General features: G+C 37.2%; 1 protein-coding gene across 6 annotated transcripts in view; it reads left to right on the forward strand.

Moving 5' to 3' along the window:
• The first annotated feature begins 3,464 nt into the window (after positions 1–3,464).
• LOC114361825 (protein outspread-like) overlaps positions 3,465–13,588 on the forward strand; it is a 56,863-nt gene continuing 46,739 nt past the window's right edge. For all 6 annotated transcript variants that reach the window (XM_028317017.1, XM_028317021.1, XM_028317019.1 and 3 more), the window contains exon 1: positions 3,465–3,651. In XM_028317017.1, coding sequence (XP_028172818.1) covers positions 3,493–3,651 — 159 coding nt within the window. In that variant the 5' untranslated portion in view covers positions 3,465–3,492. The remainder of the gene's footprint in view (positions 3,652–13,588) is intronic.

Consider the following 13,588-nt stretch of genomic DNA (forward strand, 5'->3'; position numbering starts at 1 on the left):
GCATTTAGGTGTATGAATTCGAGAAAAGTTAGTGAGAATCGAACGAACGACACGGATGAGAAGTGTCATTTCTCCACCAACCCATCGTCAAAACAGCTCAAATAACAGAACATAATTGTGGTGTTCCAGGTTACAGGTTGCAAGTATACATTTGCATAGCTCTAGAATGACGATAAACGTCAAATTACAGGCCCCGTGGAACTGGACTGCGGCCAAGGCTGTGTTTACAGTAAGAGCGGGCAGTGGTCAAGTGACACGTCTCTAACATTAGTCAAACTCTAAGTGCGTCATAAAACTTTCCTCTTTAGTGCAAAATTATAATATCACATATAAGAACTGAAGATCGTCAAATTTTAGTCTCCAGAAAAATGCAATCTATACTATCTATACTAATATTATAAATGCGAAAGTAACTCTGTTTGTCTGTCTGTCTCACTTTCACGCTTAAACCACTGAACCGATTTTGATGAAATTTGGTATAGAGATAGTTTTAGTCCCGGGAAAGGACATAAATTCAAATTCAATAATTTATTTGCTAGAATACATCATTACATAGGATAGTTTTTATCACGGTTTTTGAAACAGGGACGCGCGCGATAAAGTTTTTCTGTGACAGACAAAATTCCACGCGGGCGAAGCCGCGGGCGGAAAGCTAGTGTCAAATATGTGTGCAATTATTGTGTCTCTGTCAAAAGGAGGAGGTTCTGAATTCGCTTGTGTCTTTATTAGGAGATAAAGTGACTATTACAACTTGTTCTTTTATACATAATAATATAGATACGATACTCCTCATAAATAATAAAGATGGCTATCTGTCTGTCACCCATGTACCTATCTGTTTAATCACAATAAAGAGTAGACTATCAATTCAATCTCTCTTGGCGATCTTTTGATGAGCAATACTTAGGTAAGCCCGTATTCAGAAACATTACTGTGAGTGTGACTGTGTGTGAGGTCTCAAAGTGCTCGTTGACGCACAGGGTGAAACACGAACGACTGTGTGTGAGGTCTCAAAGTGCTCGTTGACGCACAGGGTGAAACACGAACCAATCACAGAGCTTTCAACGCTTTGCGTTCACTTAAGCAAGCATCGTTTGTTAATAAATTGTCGGCCGTTTGGTGTAGTGGTTCAGAACGGATTACTATGCCGAGAGGTCCCGGGTTCTATTCCCGGCCGGGCAGAAATTTAAATGATGAATTTTAATTTCTGTGACGGGTCTGGGTGTGACTATGTATAAGATGTATGTATTAAAAAAAAAGTATATAAGTAGTATATCCGTTAAGCTAGCACCCATAACACAAGCATTAAGTTGCTTACTTTGGGGCTAGCTGGCGCTGTGTGAAATTGTCCAAAGATTTATTATTATTATTAATACGGGTGTTAATCTTTTTATTAGTCTTTTATCATTTGACGATTTTCAAGTAAGTACAGTATTAGAACAGTTTTTGTGTTTTTTTTTTCTTTTTAGCAATTTATCCAGCTATTGTCAATCTTTTTCTTTTGTTCATCATGGGCACATCCCAAGCTTCGGTCCGATGCTCCGATAAACAATATTGTGCCGACGTTAAAGCCCTATAAATCGCAATTAAGACCAACTGTGGGCTCCACGCTTGTCCCCGTGCTTCGATATTTGCTGTTATTGATACGATGGACGAAACGTTTATAGGATTAATAGTAATAATTTCAATGCCGACATGGATGAGGCACTATTGGCCGTGGACTTCATTAGATTTTAGATGCAGAATGATAAATTAACAGTCTTAATAAATCTTAAATACTTACTACATAAAAGCTTACGATGTATTGAACTTTTTTCGTTTAAACATCGTAGAATCTTGATATCTTCAAGCGATTACAATCAGGTTTCAACATAATATGCTATACGTCTGGGCTATATTTAATTCATTCATGCCACTTATGAATCATCATCAACAGCGATCTCCAACCCGCCTGCCAAGCGTGGAGATTATGGCAAATCCCTCCACCATAGTGGAGGAGGCTCATAGTCCAGCAGTGGACTGTAAAGGGCACTTATGAATAGAACCTGTGTATATGCACATAATGCAACCTGATTCGTCTCAAAATTATGGTTTTTCACTATCACTTACTTGAGTCTTCTCTTACTCATATTAGCATTTAAAAATATTGCGCAATAGTCACATAATGTATTCCAAATCGTAACATAAGGATAATAAGAAACAAAGTTATAAAATACGGTTAGTAATCTAATAAGTCATTCTGAATCAGCTTCGGAATCCATGACGTCAAAGGAGCTCCAAGAAATGAGATCCCAAACTTTATGAAAGTCCAAAGTACAAAATTATAAATGCATTTTTTTAAACATTTACCTCATACCTTTGTAAAGGTTTTCATTATTATTAATCACACTTCATAATCGCCTCTTGCATTTTAAAGTAGATGCTTAGATATTAAGAATAAAATGAAATCAATAATTTATAAAATCTTCGTTTTGTATTCCGTTGCAATTGCTCCAACAATATAAATTTATAGACCTTTTAACCGCACATCATAGCTTTAAAAATGCTAATGTAATTCCATTATTGAGAAAAATCTTGTCATTAAAGACAAGCTGTTTAGTAGCTTAATGAACAGCTGAATAATGGCTACCGTCTGCTTGAGATAGTGCGGGCTGCGCGCGCGCAGTTATCTACTAGCGCCCTCTGCGGCGACGTTGAGAAACTAAGCGGCGTCATGTGGTCATGATGACAGATGCTGCTGTCAGGCGCCTTGGGGCTGGCCAGACCAGGAGCTGGTCCACATTAACACCCTCATTTATCAGTTCCCACCAGTTAGACTAAGTATCAAGATAGGAGCGCCTTTATCAGTGTTGTGGCCGTTAACGGCGATTTAACTTGCGGGGAAATGTAATTTGTTCGATTTATTAAAAAGTTAGTGCCATATTATTTATAATCCTATTGGAATGTTAAAATATGATTACGCACTTGAACTTTACAATATATCTTTAGGTACTGTAAGGATCTTCAAAAAAGGAAAATCTAGGATTCTACTCACCTTCCATTACTACTTCACGCATAGACGATGTCTAACCGTCTCCTAGCTACCATGTTGTGCACAGGAGAGGCAACGGAGGTTCAGTTTGCGGTGAAGTTTTCGGATCCAGAGGAAAGCCCAGCTTTCCCTGTCCCCTCGCCTTACTACCATTACTCATGAACACAGTTACGACAATAGAGTAGTTATAGTAGTGGGAATGAAAGGTGGGAAGATTAGTCCTTTGACCCTAGTTTCTCCCTCAACTACGGGACTATTCCCACCTCTCGTTTCCACCGCTGTAACTCCTGTGTAGCCAGGATCTACAGCTTGACCGCCACTAAAAACCCAACCAGTGAAGGTCATATCTCCCTCAACTACCATAACCTTAGCCCTATCTTCTCACTGTTTTTGTATCTTCAAATTTTCTAACCCTCAATTTTCTTCCACAGCCAGACACAGTGCCCCAAGCCAGTGTGGACATGACGACCGTCTTAGAAGTGAGCGAGGCGGACGGAGTTACCGGCCACGCGCACAGCCTGGCCATCACGGCTCCGGAGAGGGTCACCTTCGTCAAGGGCACCTGCCGGGAGGAGGCCCGGTGGTGGGCTGACGTGCTGAGCGTCTACCCTCGGAGTAAGGTAAGAAAATCTTTCATTATTTGACGTTACCAACATAGGTGATACAGGTAGCAGGAAGGCGCTGGATGCAGGCCGCTACCAACCATGCGATGTGGAAGTCATTGGGGGAGGCCTATGTTCAGCAGTGGAAGTCCTGTGGCTGAAATGATGTTGATGATGATAACCAACATCCTCAGCAGGGCGCTGAAGATATAGCAGTATACAATTATCTTATCGAGGCACTTTATCGATTTTAAACTGTGACACACATTTGTCGTCTCAAATCATCCTAGCATCCATCCACGCATCCTAGCCTGGTAGGTCATTTATTAGTCTCCACGGTAGGAGTACGACTCTCTCTTAATTACCAAAGGCAAATGGAGAACTTCACATGGTCTGATGGTTTCATAATGTCCACATAGTCGCCCTTTACGACCTCCACTTAAAATATTCTCCTTTGTCGGAACCAAACGGACCCGTTTCTTCTTTAATTGAAAGAAGGAGCATACCTTATTTATTTTCACCAAATCATACGACACGATGGAGGTCTTCATTATACCTGCCACAAAATGAAGTCATCTGTTCATCAGGCAAAGAATAATCATTACCAAATTGACACTATTAAAATGCAATGAGGCGTACATTAAAATAACCACTCGTTTTAAGGACCCGAAAATATTTAATGAGTAGTAATTGAAGATCTGTTCTTTGAAGGTCGGCGTTAATTAGTGTTAATAACTCCGAACTGTTTAAAGTATCGACAGCTTCATTAGCCTTATTAGTGAGGCTTGTACTCGAGGGGACTACAGATTACCTAGCTCGTATAGAACCGCCAGTACATTCCGAAGTAATAGCGCAACTCACTAGCGCCTTTGTGCGAGTCCAGGCGCGTCTGTATCACAGCTCCAAGATGATTCGAACTCAAGAAAAAGTTCACAAAAAAGTTGTCACTTATCTGTCGAATGAGCACTAACGAGCCTTTCTACAGAACCTGTTAACGCACATCTTCCTGTTTGTCCCGGTTTTTGCTTTGTTATTTGTTCATAGAACAAGCTTTTTTACTTTGAAGTTACCATTACTTGAGGAAGTATTTTTTGTGGTATTTTGTAGGCGTCATCTTATTTTGCTGTTCTCTTTGTCACTTGCGTATTACATAAAGAATTGAGATAATAAGAGCCATGGCTTTTAGCGCAAAACAATTACTCACTGACATTCAAAAAGTGGAGCACTCAATCATCTTAAACCAAAAAGTTGACTGAGTTATTTGCAGATACCACACGAGTGTGTTTATTTTCCATCGATTATGATAATAGAGCACATTATATCGCAATTTTCTGATCATGAATAGTCTTCTCTGATGGGGAAGATGACATGCATCGTATAAAAATATTTTACCGATTAAGCAATTATAATTAATAATGTTAATGGCGTTGCTTTTTTATTTGTGATGTGCAATTATTCTAAACAGTAATCCAATGAAATAGATTATGCTGAGATATTTACAATTATTTTTTGTGTGAAGGCAAAACTTGATTTTCAACGTGCTATTAAAATTTATAATCATAGGTGTGTTTCCAAATAGAGACAAGATGTTAATTACCATATAAATTCTCTCTTTAATGAAGGAATGTCTAATCTTGTAAAATTCTACTAAATCACCTAAGCTCTATGACTTTAAACCTCTTTATACACCATCTTACTTTGACTTTAACAAATGTCAAAAATCTGTCAAACTATTCAAAATCCGGCTATCGTCATAGTTACGGTTAAAGTTAGGTGACAGAACTCAGCATTATTCTATAACATTACTGCCATAAACTCCTCGATAGCGTCTACAGTACACATCCACAAACAAATTAAGGACAGCTTTCCCGGAGACCACTCCCCAGTAATATCTTCCGTATATTAGTCCCATTAGCGTCCCGAGGAAAGCCGGGGCCCAAAACACTGTGTTTACATTTCTAAACGAACGCCGACTGACAGTAATGAGACGAACGCGCAGGGTTGTCTCTGGAATCGGGAGCAATGCAATGTTATCTAGTTAACGATCAGCCATAAAGACTAACTAACTAATGCCTATTATTATTAAAGATAATTTAGGACTTCTTAAATCATCGCCTTTTGCAAAATTATAATTATTACCACCCATTTCCCCACAGCGGCTAAAAATCAAAATAAAGTTAGAGGTAAGATAGGCAGAGATATGGATAGCTGAGGTAGTGAACTCAGAATAAAGAGAAGCCAGTTTCCTCTGTGGTTGAGAATTCCAGATTCCAGAAGCTCTCTTTCAGCTTCGGCCTGATCATTACTTTCTATCAGATGGGCGATGCAAGCTAAGAGTTTCCTCATTGTGAAAAAAAATACATTACATTAGGATTTTAGGTTCATGATTTTAATTAGTAATTTTATTTTATAGTAAAACCGAAGGTAGAAGTGCGCTTCACCTGGAATTCTCAACCACAGCGGAAACTGGCTCCTTTCTTACCTTAACTTTATTCTGAGTTCAGTACCTCAGCTGTCCATATTTCGAAACTGTCAGCCCTACCCCCATTTCCTTTGGCGAAAGCAGCGCGTGCGCCGACGACCGGGCAATTTGAGAAATAGCGGAATATGTTAATCAGTAATCGGGCACTTCCTATAACGACCCGCAAACGACACGCTGCGCCGGCGCAGGAAAACACATGTGGGCCTCGGATCATAATTGCGTCAATGATATGTGAGATAAGGGCTTACGTAACTTCAGCTTGGGGCCATAGAGCGATTAGGTAAAAAAAGTCCTATAAGTACCATGAGTATGTAATTTCAGGGTCTGTCTCAAGAAGCGAAACTCAAAATATAATAATAATAAATTTAAAACAACTCAAAATAATAATAATAATAAATTTTATTTCCAGAAAAATGCACTTTAGTTACATATGCTTACAAAGTAGTTTTACTAATAGGAATTCAAGTGACTTACTGGTAGTCCCCAAACTAGGTAGTCCTGTCTTTTGGGGACTTGATATAGCCTAAAGCTCCAGAGGGTGACCAAGAGATCAGGTCTTAGTTCATATACCTATAGCGGCCGCCCACGACTACGTACGCGTGGTTCATGTTTTACCCCCTTAGGTGTTGAATTTTGCAAAATCCCGTCTTAGTGAGCACTTACGTTCTAAAAGGAACCCCCATGCAAAATTTGAGACTCCTAGCACTTCTAGTTTCTGAGATTTCGTGATGAGTGAGTCAGTCAATCAGTGACCTTTCGCTTTGATATAAGACCCACACTTATCTAGTGTGGTCCATGGTAAGTACTCTCCAAAGTTAGAGCCAAGATCCCATGTCCCACAGATTAACGTATTTATATTTTCGTTTAAAAATTTCTAAAGCTCACTTTTGGGTAAAACGACAGAATATTAACACATCAGAAGTCTTATGTTTGTTATATCATCGTAGAAAATTTTAGTTTGTAATTATTACGTAAAAATACTTGTTGTAATGGCTGTTTTGATTAAGCCCTTAATTATACCTACTAATATAACACTGCGCCTAAGAAGGAAAGAAAAAAAATAAGAATGTAAAAATGTCGTCGTTGTCGTTTCGTGAGATCCACAATAAAACTAAGTAGGTAATATAATTAACTATAAAACTCATGAATATGGAAATGTACGTACACATCCGTTTTTTGTGTCATATTTTATTAAAATTTTGTTTGCATTACTTATAATAATTATTATACACAATGCTGAATTAAAATAATTATAATAAATGGAAATTAATAATGCTGCTCCTCAAAAACTCCTTTAAAATAAAAGGAAGTGACATACGCTCACCGAATTAATGTATTTTAATGTTAATACATAGTTATAATCATCATAAATTCATAATGTTTGCCAATCATAGTGCAATCATGTACACACTTCGATTCAGTATTAAAATATTCATACCGCGATTATGGTAATTCGTCTTGTTTATGTTAAAGTACATAATTTGTTTAAATATTACTCTTATGAATAATTAAGTTAAGTTCAAACCTGTCACTTTAACGGACAAAAATCCAATTTCCTTTCTAGCGTTATATGAAATTGCTATACAAGGAATCGTTATTAAAATTTAAAATAGCTGTGTATTAATAATTAAATTAGTTTTACCATATACTTCCTATGTTCAATTCATTTCAAGATATTGTACCTAATACTTAACTTTATGTACAGATACAATTAAGTAAAAGCAGATTTGCAATAACACTTTCTTTTTTTTTTTGTTTAAATTTATTTTTACATTAAAAGGAAGAGCATGTCAAATGTACTAACACCCGCATAGGTGCTTTCTGCATATTTATTTTTATATCGTCTAGGAAAAATGAAAGTTTTTCCCACGACTATATGCATAGATTTCGATAAAAGCTTTTGAATAACATTTCCAAATTTAATTAAAATCCATCTAGTAGTGAAGTAGTAACAATCATTCGTCCATATAACGGTAAACTTATAGAAAGAAAGCTTTATACGTGGTTCAAGTCACTTCAAGTCCACACAAAAAGTAATATAGACGCCATGTCGCCTTCAGTCAATGGAGACTGCCCAACCAGTGGCTATCTGACAGATGGACATTAACCGGCGATTACCCAGTTGACGAACTGGGTTGATCTCGTTGAGCATTGGGGGCGAGACAACTGGGTGAAGGTTGAATCGGTTTGGGATGCACACTCATCCGTTGCTGGGCGATTAGACCTTTTGTGGCCTGCAATAAAACTAGTAGTTAATAATAAAATAATAATATTTTAAATCTATGAATCATATTGCTTGCATTGCATTATGGAATAAAGTGACATATTTTAGGGGATGGTAGGGCGACCCCGAATTTCGAATCAGCATTCCGATGCCGATATCGTTGGTAGATAGATTTAGACTCTCCGCAGACTGAAGACTTTTAGTTGACCGATATTTGGGCCGGATACTAATTTGTATGAAGAATCGGCCGATGTAATGTGCGCACTATCATACATTTCCATACTGATACTGCCCAACTATCGGCCGATAAAAAGTCGGTGGTCTGCGACTAGGCTTTAGATTCGTTTTGATTATCTTCTTAATTTATTGAAAAGAAAAATAGTAGATTATTTTTGTTCCATTCAGCATCCAGATTGCTATCAATTTAATAAACACGCATTCATGAACAAGGCCAGTGAAATCCAAAGCCGGGACCGTCAGCAGTAGAGCGTCAGCCNCGTCAGCCTCGACCATTGTCAGCTGGACCTAGTGTTGGGTTTCCACCATTGAGATAGATAATGCGTTTCTACTCTATTATGTTTGTAGACAGCCCGCAAATCAATGGATACCTGTGATATTCAAGTAGAGCGAATAGGCAATGTTTTTATGGCGTAAATTGATGCCACTATAAAAGGCTTCCAATACAACTTGTATTTGTATTTGATAAGGCTTCTTTTTTTGCATAATGCTAAAGCAAATAAATAAATAGAAAGAAAGAAAGATACATTTATTACAATGGACATCACACAAATACAGGCAATTACATAGACATGACAGTGGCACATAATAATGGAAGAAGAAAAAAAATAAAATAAAAAGAGTAAACTGAGCAGTGCCACCCACTCACTAACAAGATGCCCACTGCAACGGGACCCCTACTATGAGGTTTCACAGTGCGCGTGGACGCACAGGGTCCCAAAAATCTATTCATTAACAATACTTGAGTGGCTGAGTGACATACACGAACCAATCACAGAACTCTATTCAACGCTGTGCGTTCGACTTCGCATAGCTTTGCTGCTTCAANCGCTTCAATTAAGCAAGCATCGTTTGTGAATGCGGGACCTACGTATAAGTAGTCACAGGTACTATTTAAAGGCAGTAACTCTTCTTGATATTTGAACAACGGGCTTCAACTACACAATGCATACGTAAAAGTAGTTTATTTTTAAACTTACCGCTAAAGTTTATTAATGCAGCCGTCTGGTGCTGTTAGTTGTTGACTGACAGCGCGAGGTGAGATACACATGAAAAAGTTACACAGACTGTACAGATAATAGAGCTGGCAAGAAAAAAAGCTTTATTTTCCCTCTTAAAGTAGAATTTATACGCAAATGGTTGGGTTTCTAATCGCACACAAGGTGGACCGACGACCTCATAAAGGTAACAGGAAGGCGCTGGATTTAGGCCGCTACCAACCGGGCGATGTGGAAGTCATTGGGGGAGGCTGCTGATCATAAGCAGTGGACGTCCTGTGGCCGAAATGATGATGATAACAAAATAGGTATCGCCTAATACCTAACCAAAGCTTTTGTCAAGGTGACTTTAATATTGTAAAGATATTCGCAAGTTCTGAGTTATCTGATATCTGTATCCATTACAGCAATTACACATCCTTCCAGAGGAAATAATAAATTCAGCCGATGATTCACATTTCCAAAAAAACTTGACCTGGATCCAGTGATCCTGAACTCGTTGCCCTTATCGGCGCGTGAGTCATGCGCCCGCGCACGTAACCCGATGCGCGTTTGCATTTGGGCCGAACTGGACGAACGTGTGCTTGTGCCTTTATATAGAGCTAGATTTATTATGATTAGGAGTCCCTTCTTCTTCTACTGAAAATACTTGAGAAAATAAGGCATTTTGAAGCGACGTCAAACTTATTACATTTTTATAGATTCATATGTAAGATGCCAGTATGTTACTTACTTGATGTGCTTTCGGTATCTATTTACTTTCTTGAAAGCAAATGTTTCGATGTAAGAAAATTGCAAATATGCATTTTTATTTTCTCAGAATTTTGTTAAAATTATACGCAAAGTAAGGACCAAAATAATGTTAATTTGCAATCAACTGAAAACACGTACACTTTAGCAGGTCGACTTGATTGATTAATATGATAGTGGATCCGAAAGATTTGTGTCGAAGATTATAATTTACCAAAAAATTTTATAATTAACATTTTAACTCTTGATAATCTCAATATTATTGTTTCAAAAACATAACCCTCCTTCTGGCGCAGTCGGGTAAAAAAGGCTTTTTTTGCTGGTGCCAAGTCTAGTCGCTACATAGAGCGTTGCGTAACTTTGATGTATGGTTTTATAACTGTTACTGTTATCGTAGAGTTGGTCTATTATTGGAATTTAGTTAGTTTAAGACAACATGCATCTATGGTTGTTTATGAGATTTCAGCATCTCTACATGTGCTTAATTTAAATAGCTTTTAACACATTAAAAATATGTTATACTTGCGCTTGCACAGCGATCTATTTTTTTAAACAAAGGCACATAATGTAACTAAAATATCCAATAGTTAAACATTTCAAATTATAGGTACTCACTCGTAATCAAGTAAAACAGATCGTGCTTTGTTTTTTCGGGTTATTGATTGTTCTTCTTCTTCGGCGAACTTCGTACCGCCTATGTTCATCAGAAATAATTTAGAATGCTACTAGGGAAAATTTCAAAGCCTATTAAATACAAACAAACAATCTTTTTCCTCTTTAAATTAATATAGATAATTTTCGCTTATTATCGTCTTCTCTTTCACAAACACCGCAGTTAGTTTCTAAACTTTTTTATAGTCTCCAAGCAGAGCCATCTCTAGTTTGTTTTTCGAACTAGTACACAATTAACGTTGGTTTTTTGCCGCACGCGGAAAAGGCATTGGGCGTCGCATGCGTCTGATGAAATCCAAACATGGGCTGAAGAAGAAATACTGCGGCGATTAATATTGAGGAAGTGCGTCCGATGCAGGGCTACCTCAGATTAAGGAGCTGGCTTTTTATTTTCACTGTTTAGTAAAGGAATAATAAGGCTGAGTTGCACCACGTTACTTTAACAGTAACTATGACGATAACCGGTGTGTTTTGTATGGAGTTTGACAGATTTTTGACGTTTGGCAAAGTTAAAGTAAGATGGTGCAACCCAGCCTACATGTTTTGGACGTGAATTTAACTTTATATTCTCCTGTGCTCCATAGACTTACGGAATGACGATGGAGGTATGACCGATTTATGGGGGGGTAAAAGTTAAAGTATTTGTTTATTTACATAGATCTTCATTATTAGGAAAATCATGTTTTAACGAATTATCATTTATGATTCTCTAGCTCTAACGTTGGAATACAAAATATTTTTTTTTTTACCCTTGATATCGGACTATATTTTTTCTGCTAATCAGTTTCACACACTAGCTCAAGCTACTCAAACGTGAAATACTTTTAATCTGATAAGAATATTTTTTCATGAAATCATTGTATACAAAAAAAATAAAGCTTTTTCCATTTCGTGGCAGCCCTGCCCAGCACGAGGCAATCACGGCACTTAATTGGTATTAGTTCTAAGAGAAACACGATGCAAACATAGGTAACACTATGTGATGTGTTTATAATTGTCCACGCTACTTCCCGTTCGATTATTTGTTGAGCAAAAAGCCTATGTGTTTAGACATCCTCCAATCAAATGTAAATAAAACAATTGAATTTAAATAGACAAAATATTTAAAATATTTTGTGCCAGTAACACTTCCTCTTACCCTCCTCTGACTTATTCAAAACACTAATTTTCAGTTTGTGTTCTGCACACACTTTATTCATATTTTCAAAGATTTTAGCTCTTGCAGGAATGAGGAAATAACGAAACATGCAACAAAAAAAGTTTCTCATTCGAACCAAAAAGCTGGCCAACATTTGGACCAACACGCGTTACCAAACATTTGCATCAAGTTCGTGACCACCGGCCAAGGTCGCTGACCCCGGAGCAGTGTCAGTGTTACAGATACGATACCACGATACACTAATATGGAGGCCTTCAAAGGAAATTAACAACGCTTGAGAAATTTCTTTGTTATCCGAAGAAATTATCAATATAAGCTCGTACTAATAGTAACTAATTAATATACCTATTCGCCTTATACATAACTGCAAAGCATATAATGTACTAGCTGTCCCGCGACTTCGTACGCGTGAAAATGGTTTGAATAATATTTCCGGTTTTGCAACATTTTTCTTTACTCCGTCCCAATTGTCTGTAGGGTGATGTTAATAGCCTAAAAGCCTTCCTCGATAAAATGGGCTATCAAGCACAAAGATATCAAATTGGACCAGTATTTTTTTATCCACACAAGGGGATATCAATGCTTTGGTAAGGCTAAATTTAAACTAATATAGTCAAAGTTTGTCACCTATTGATGACTTATGTACCTAGACTTGTCACAGTCAAGTATTCATTACCATAATAATACAATCTTAATACGACCTTGTCTCACAAAAAGATACCTTATCATTCCAGCAAGTATAATACAAGACTACAAAACTATAAATGCAGCTTAAACCATATAATCTAAGAAACTTACATCGATTTTATTAAATCATAAACCGAATTACAAATTTTAATGATGCCAAGCCAAGTTCCATACAATGCGGCTGATTTACAACTTGGCTATTATCATAGGATTACAGGTAGCAAATGAGGTTAATTGTATTCAACGCGAAATTATTCATATTTATCATATTTTATGTCTAACAGTCTAACACTCCTACGCCAAACAAACAATATAAGCCTGTTATTAATGTAGTACATTACAATCAATTGCCTACTTCTTTTATTTTACATAATATTAAGGCTAAATGACTCTACCTACACTTAAGACATTTAGGTAGCATAGCAATATCCCAGACAAACAATAGTTCCAAAAATACCCCTTTAACTTCGACATACATTAATTTCTTCCAGATTATCTGAAAACCTACCTTACCTTTTTTTATTTTAAATACACAAAGGATGACTACAGTCAAAACATTAAGGAATTTTCCAGACTAGTTCCGAAAATTACCCCTTTAGGTTCGATCTACATTATTTCCAGATTCAGAAAGAAAATGTTATAGAATTTGAAAGAATCCAGTGCATCTGTTATGAGAGCATTAAGATTATGAATGCATGTACTCTAAGCCTTACAAACAGATTTCAACATAGCTTTTTACCGCTCTA

This window comes from Ostrinia furnacalis, unplaced genomic scaffold, assembly GCF_004193835.3.
Source record: "Ostrinia furnacalis isolate ACB-3 unplaced genomic scaffold, ASM419383v2 OfSCF6002, whole genome shotgun sequence".
NCBI lineage: Eukaryota > Metazoa > Arthropoda > Insecta > Lepidoptera > Crambidae > Ostrinia > Ostrinia furnacalis.